The 7,578-nt window shown below is 37.6% G+C and overlaps 1 protein-coding gene across 5 annotated transcripts in view; it reads left to right on the top strand.

The window, feature by feature from the left end:
• The first annotated feature begins 1,222 nt into the window (after positions 1–1,222).
• The window catches only part of LOC115240484 (autism susceptibility gene 2 protein-like), a 48,762-nt gene continuing 42,406 nt past the window's right edge, over positions 1,223–7,578 (top strand). For all 5 annotated transcript variants that reach the window (XM_029815656.1, XM_029815657.1, XM_029815659.1 and 2 more), the window contains exon 1: positions 1,223–1,790. In XM_029815656.1, coding sequence (XP_029671516.1) covers positions 1,416–1,790 — 375 coding nt within the window. In that variant the 5' untranslated portion in view covers positions 1,223–1,415. The remainder of the gene's footprint in view (positions 1,791–7,578) is intronic.

Raw genomic sequence — 7,578 nt, forward strand, 5'->3', positions numbered from 1 at the left:
CGAGGCAGTGTAGTGTGCTCTCTCTCTCTCTCTCTCTCTCTCTCTCTCTCTCTCTCTCTCTCTCTCTCCTTCCTCTTCTCTCTCTCTCTCTCTCTCTCTCTCTCTCTCTCTCTCTCTCTCTCTCTCTCTCTCTCTCTCTCTCTCTCTCTCTCTCTCTCTCTCTCTCTCTCTCTCTCTCTCTCTCTCTCTCTCTCTCTCTCTCTCTCTCTCTCTCTCTCTCTCTCTCTCTCTCTCTCTCTCTCTCTCTCTCTCTCTCTCTCTCTCTCTCTCTCTCTCTCTCTCTCTCTCTCTCTCTCTCTCTCTCTCTCTCTCTCTCTCTCTCTCTCTCTCTCTCTCTCTCTCTCTCTCTCTCTCTCTCTCTCTCTCTCTCTCTCTCTCTCTCTCTCTCTCTCTCTCTCTCTCTCTCTCTCTCTCTCTCTCTCTCTCTCTCTCTCTCTCTCTCTCTCTCTCTCTCTCTCTCTCTCTCTCTCTCTCTCTCTCTCTCTCTCTCTCTCTCTCTCTCTCTCTCTCTCTCTCTCTCTCTCTCTCTCTCTCTCTCTCTCTCTCTCTCTCTCTCTCTCTCTCTCTCTCTCTCTCTCTCTCTTACTCTCACTCTGCCCTGTTCATTTCCCCGTTCATTCCCCTGTGTTCTCTTCCTACCTACTCGCCTTTGCTCGTTCCTCTAATACTCTGCGTCCCCTCGTCTTCCTTTCTTCCCTCACCCTCCTCTCGTCCTTTCCCCGTTCTCTCTCTCTCTCTCTCTCCCTTTTCTTTCTCTCGCTCCCTCTCTCCTCTCTTCCCATCGGTCGAGACGACCATAGAATGCACGACGACAACGCTGCTACGACCATCGTTGCTGTCGTCTGCTCTTGTGCTCCCTTTGTCGTCGTCGTCCCGTACGTCACCTTCCTCCGTGCCATCCGTCTACGTTGACCACGAGGCCGTGTCGCGGGTGATCGCTAGAAAATATCGGACAGTTTCAGTGAAGTGCCGAGGAGGAGGTGGTCACTCGAAGATGGAGATCGAGGCGAAGCAACGTAGCCAGAAGAATCGACGACGGGAGCGGGCGCAGCGCATGCTGGCGCAGAGGGAGAGCCTGGCCACCGCGAAGCAACAGCAGCAGCAACAGTCGCAGCAGTCGCGGCAACGGCCGCCAAACGACGAGGAGGACAGCCACAGCGGCGAGGACGAGGACCCCGCCGGCGGCGGCCTCGGTGCCAAAACCGGTCATCCGCGGAACGCTGCTACGACCATCGTTGCTGTCGTCTGCTCTTGTGCTCCCTTTGTCGTCGTCGTCGACGACGTCGTCGTCGTCCCGTACGTCACCTTCCTCCGTGCTATCCGTCTACGTTGACCACGAGGCCGTGTCGCGGGTGATCGCTAGAAAATATCGGACAGTTTCAGTGAAGTGCCGAGGAGGAGGTGGTCACTCGAAGATGGAGATCGAGGCGAAGCAACGTAGCCAGAAGAATCGACGACGGGAGCGGGCGCAGCGCATGCTGGCGCAGAGGGAGAGCCTGGCCACCGCGAAGCAACAGCAGCAGCAACAGTCGCAGCAGTCGCGGCAACGGCCGCCAAACGACGAGGAGGACAGCCACAGCGGCGAGGACGAGGACCCCGCCGGCGGCGGCCTCGGTGCCAAAACCGGTCATCCGCGGGACGGACACTCGCGGCCGCCCAGGCCACCGCGACCCCCGAGGCCCCGCAAGAAATCTTCCCTCGCGGCCGCCAACCAAAAGGAGCCACCCTTCGAGGAGGACATTATCGACGGATTCGCTATCCTCGCTTTCCGCACGTACGAGGAACTCGAGGTAAGAGACAAGTTGGATTTCCGGGTTTTTTTTTTCTCTTTTCTTTTTTTTTCTTTCTTTCTTTTTTTTTTTTGTTTTTGTTTTTGTTTAATCTTATCCATCTTGTCAGTCCCTTCTTGCGTTCTTGCATTCTTGACATAATCCGAAATTAACCTATTGACGTTTCTTTTTTTCAAGTCAGAACTAGAACAAAGATACATATTTGTAAGAATTACATGTTTGAATACGGTTCGAATTAGAGACGTACAAAATGGAAAGAGAATTTGTACAACTTTCAAAGGGATCAATGGGGTCGCTCGATTCATAATGCTCAAAGTTTCAACTGCTTACAAAATGCAAACGTTAAGAAAAGTTCAAACAAAGTATTCAATTATTTGCGAAACAATTTTCTTTTTCATTATATACATCGGTCACCTTATTATCTCATCTGAAGTTAAATGTCATTATACCCAATAACAGAATAATTTATGCGATTTGGGCTCATATTAAATACATACAGTTCAAATTAAATTTGACCTTTGGAAAATTTCAAGCGTTATAAGAGAGACCTACATTCTAAAACATTATTCTTAAATAATTCCATGGTTCCAGCCATTAGTCACGCATGTCAAGTTTATTACATGTTCGCTCTAATATAAAGTAACACGAAAGATACCTTATTGATGTCAATATGGAATTAGTCTCTGAAATATATTATGTATTTTAAATCAAGATTCATTTTGGAGTGTTTCATATAATCTTGAGATAAATATAAAAGGATGAAATAACCAAAGTTCTTTAAATTTTTTTTTTTTTTTTTTTTTTTTTTTTTCGACAGTTTCGAAGAAAAGAGAAAATCCTATCTTCTTTCACTACCGTTCGCAGCATAGTGTAGATAATACGTTTGAAAGAAGCAAGTCTATTGTTTCCAATGCTGTTAAATATATCGTTCTGTTTAGTCAGAATATGCTTGTCCATTGCAGATGGAAGCGAAAATTTCTTTTTCGTGGGAAAGATCGTCACGCTGTTCTGTCTTAATCTTTGACTACATCATTATATGCTTACGTTTATTTATGTACGACCGCATTTGATTATCGAGACATTTTCAAGGAGTCGTGTTTACCACTAATTGCGGGACACCGAAAATATATGATGATACACTTAGTAATGGATTACATTCTGCTAATGGCCATCTCTCTAATGGTTTCCTGCATTTTTACGATTCGATTATAAAGAGAGGATAATTTGATTAGTATATAGATACGATAAGAAAAGAAGATCTATTTATTTCATGATTTTTAAACATCGAGATATTTTGTTAAGGAAAACGCAATATTCTCAATAAATGGTAGCAAATACGTTCAAATAGATAAGTTTATACGAATTAATACAAAGTTGATGGGTAAATAATGATCAATCGTTATTCTTAGCGACATGATAACATAAATTAAGTTCCTGATAAAAAATTGATAGCACAGATCAGTGGTGCTCAAACTGAATTCGGCAAATTTCAAAAATACGGAATACAAAATGCCATATTATTGCGCACTATCTGGAATAAACACCAAGACATTCAAATCGATAAAATTTAATTTTGATTAATTATGATACAGATATGAAAAGACATCGTGTTTTATAACCGGGAAAAGTTTGAGAAGCTCTGGCGCGAATAAACAGGAAAGAATATAAATTCACAAGCCATGTGTGTTGAACGAAAGAGAGAGAGAGAGAGAGAGAGACAAAAAAACATACTAATTTATATTGCAATAAATTTATATCAGATTAATATCACAGCCATTTTATTTTTCGAACCAAGATATTCTTTCCTCCAATCAGCGAATTACAAAAATACGTTGGCTCCGACAGACTTCGGTCATTCGCGCGGTTCAATCGTGGTTAAAGCTAAACCGAATCGAATGGTTAGGTGCAACCTGGCCTTTAGGACGCGCGATATCGGCAACTGATAGCGACAACCGATCGTCATCTCCTCTCGCGGGCAACGCGAGCGCGCTCCTTCATCACGGATCGCACCGCCGTAAAATGCACGTACTTGACCATTTCTTTGCGGCGTGTAACGGTATTTGCGACGCAGACTCGCACGCGGTAAAGATCTCGCGCGTACGAACAGCGGGATGAAAATTTGTTTGCCGTGTACGCGTGAGAGAAATCCTAATTTTGTGCTTGCGCTTTAACTCCGCATAATGTGTACCGAGTAAACATTTTTTTCTCTATCACACTTTTCTTTGTTTAAACATTCCTGGAAAATTTTCCTCTTTATAAGCTTATATATATGTAGATGTTGAAAGGGGATAAACGGGGGGGCTCAAAAATCTATAATTTGTAAAATCTGCTTTTAGCTATGAAAGCTATTATCTCTAAAATAGATTATACAAATTAAATACTATTATTTATTCCAGGTATATAAATTATTTTATGTTGCGTTAAAATATTGTAATATAAAGATATTTATTCTGTATTCTAAAGATACTGATACTGTATTCTAACATGAAATAGTAAAAATTTAACAAACAAAATATATATATATATGTAGGAGAGTTACTATATAATCGAAAATTCGATTAAAAATCTAACAAATATTATCTAGTCATAACAAAGATATAGCTGATTTAAGACGAAGAATACACGAATATGTTCTAGATATTTCAAGGACAGATAAGTCACTCGCAAGAACTCGTCGATAAGAGACATCGTAAATGGTTCGCAATGCTTATTTTTTCGCTTATTGGCATAAATTTGCATCGTAACGACCTTGCGACCTTGTAAGTATCGCGATACGCAAACATATTAATGTTCGCTTCTTTCACACATGCACACACATACTCCTCTTCGTTCTATTATTTACAAAATAAAAAACTAATAGATTATAGCGACGATTCGTCGCGATAATAAAACTCATCGGTATATATGTCATTCGGAGTGGCTCTTGAGAATTTTATTTTCCGCAAGCAATCCTCGACAGTAAAATTTCTACCGTACATTGAGAGCGACACTTAATGAATGTCTAATTGAGAGTTTTCTTCGAGAGCAATCCTCGATAATAAAACTCTCGAGTGTGCACTTTGCTTAACCTTTGATATATCGCAAGATATTTCATTCTTTCTTCTTGTTCTAACAATAAATTCGCTTTGAGCCGCATCGTTTTGCATCCACTGTTTCGATCATCTAATTCTAATTAGCAATTCTCTACATTTTCCTACATCGTATCGATAATGATTGAAGATTGAATGTCTTAACTTTTGTTAGTGCCGTCAATATTAACCAGGTTGTCTATTCCCTGAAAAAAACACGGAAAACTTGGAATTTTTAAAGATTTCTTTTGTGGAAAAATCATGGAATTCTCATGAAATTTTATTGGGATTCAGGGAATTTCTTTAAAAAATCCTTTGTTCGATAATTTTATTCTTATATTGTAAACAGTCGACAAGCCAAGTAAATTGTGTTTAAAATATATTATAAATATATATTTATATGTTTGTTTGTACTAAATATTCAACGTCCTTCATATGAATGAAAAACATTAGAAAATGTATACAATAAAAAAACTTATTTTAGAAAGTTGCACCCTAATAAATCTTTAAAATATTTTCTTTACCTGAGAAATTTTGAATAAAAATACTTGAAAAATCAGGAAATATTTTTACAAGATTAGAGTAGACACCCTGTTAACCTATTAAACGGATAATTATTTCATTTGCGTGCTTTTCATTTGCGAATTGATCATAAAGAGCGGCGAAAAGAAAGTAAATTAACGCTTCGATCATAACTTCCTATTTTTTACGGCGCGTTACAGAACAGCTGATCCAAAGTAATTTTGTTAATTGTACGTTGTATCTTCGTGATTTATTGATATATACGCGTGCTCGGAATTATTATTTCTTGCTGTAAAAACTTGATGCGACGCGCCGCGTTTTAAATCTGCAAATTAACTCGAAGACACGCTGCGCAATTACGTGCCTTTATCGTGATTTAACGCGGGCGGAAAGTTAATCATTACCTTTTATTGTCCGTTGGGCGCGTCTCCGAGACACGAGTTGTCTCTTTCTTTAACAGGGAACTTGAAACAATAAAAATTCATAAAAATTTAAATAAATTTAATTCTCGCGATTCGGCAGAATGTATAATAAAATGTACATTACATGCTATATACCGATTACCTCAAATGAATATATTCGTTGAATTCTATTTGTATGTGTATGTGTATCTACATTATCAAATAGAAATTTCCACCAACTTTAATGTTTATTTGTGTGAAATCTATTTTCATTATGTAAGATCTTTATATTATCTCGTTTGCTATAAAATTAAATTATTTTTGAAATTAAGTTAATTACACAACATTAATCATCCTAATTCTAAATATTTCCTTGAAATTGAGTAATTGCATTATAAATTAAATAATTGATTTCATATATTCCTCAATTCTAATTTTGTATCATTATTCGCTGGAATATAAAATAATTTTGCATAGTTTTCTTCAGTCGATCAAAACTAAAACAATTTGCTTTGCAAATTGATAATTGTGCAATTATCGTTGCAAAGATTGTGGATGTGTGTGTGTTTATTATATTATCGTCATTATGAATGCTTATTTCTCTACTTATTAAATACACACGCATATTTTTAAAATAAATAACGTTCAAAGCCTCGTTCGATTTTAGTGTGATATGCGACACGATGTTGACTTTATCGATTTTGTCTCGTCTTTCTTATTTAATAACGAAACATATAAGGATCTTTATGCGTATCGATGGAACATCTATAGTTTATTTATCAAGGTTACCTCGTATTTATGACGACAGTATCCATGCAGCCGGCTTGAATCTGCAGGTGGCTCGTCTGTTGCAACCCTTTACTCTCTCGATCCCAGCGATTTACGCATCTATCCTGCTTTCATGTATCACTATAGCAAGAAATATATAACCCGCATTTATAGCATATATTGGTTTCTAAATAGCGCGTAGTGTCGATACATCATTTTCCAAATAACGTGGGATCGCGAAAATTGTGAAACGAAGCTATTCGATTACAATAACGCAAAAATTTCTCTCTTGCAGAAAGATTTTCATATTCTCGAAATATTTTGAGATAAAGTCAGGTTCATTGATTTCATCGTTAATCGAATTTCAAATATTAACGAAGAACGAAGCACATTTTCGATAAAAATGATTACACAGGGTGTCTACTCTCTGGAAAAACGTGGAAAACCTGGAATTCTCAAGGAATTTTTTTATACCTGGAAAAATCAGGAAATTCTCATTGAATTTTCTTGGAACTCAAAGAATTTTTTAAAAAATTCTCTCTTTGATAAAATTTTGCTCTTGTACTATAAGCAGTAGACAATCCGCCAATAAGCCATGTTGTGAATTATGTATTTATTATTTATTATGTATTTAAAATTATATATTTAAAATATATTATAAATATATATTTATATCTGTTTATATATTCAATGTTTCAAGTCAGGTTAATGAAACTTCAGGATCTTATAGGAAATCGAATTTGAAACAAAAAAGTTCCTATAAACATAGGTCTGGAAATGCTTCGTTAAAAAGTTATAACTAATAAACTTTCTGTGAGTATAATTAGTTATGATCAAAATTTAATAAGAACACTTTTATATTTGCATTTGCAATGTTTGCACTACAAATGTAGTGTTTACACAAAGATCATCGAAAGGTGGTTTTTTCAAGTTTTCAGCCTTTTTCGTTGTTTTGAGCTTATTTTCTTTTGAACATCTTATCAGAATTAAATGAAATTGGTGTAATTTAGTTTGTTATTTAATTACCCA

The sequence above is a fragment of the Formica exsecta genome, unplaced genomic scaffold (genome assembly GCF_003651465.1).
Source record: "Formica exsecta isolate Colony F162 unplaced genomic scaffold, ASM365146v1 scaffold436, whole genome shotgun sequence".
In the NCBI taxonomy this organism is placed as follows: Eukaryota; Metazoa; Arthropoda; class Insecta; order Hymenoptera; family Formicidae; genus Formica; species Formica exsecta.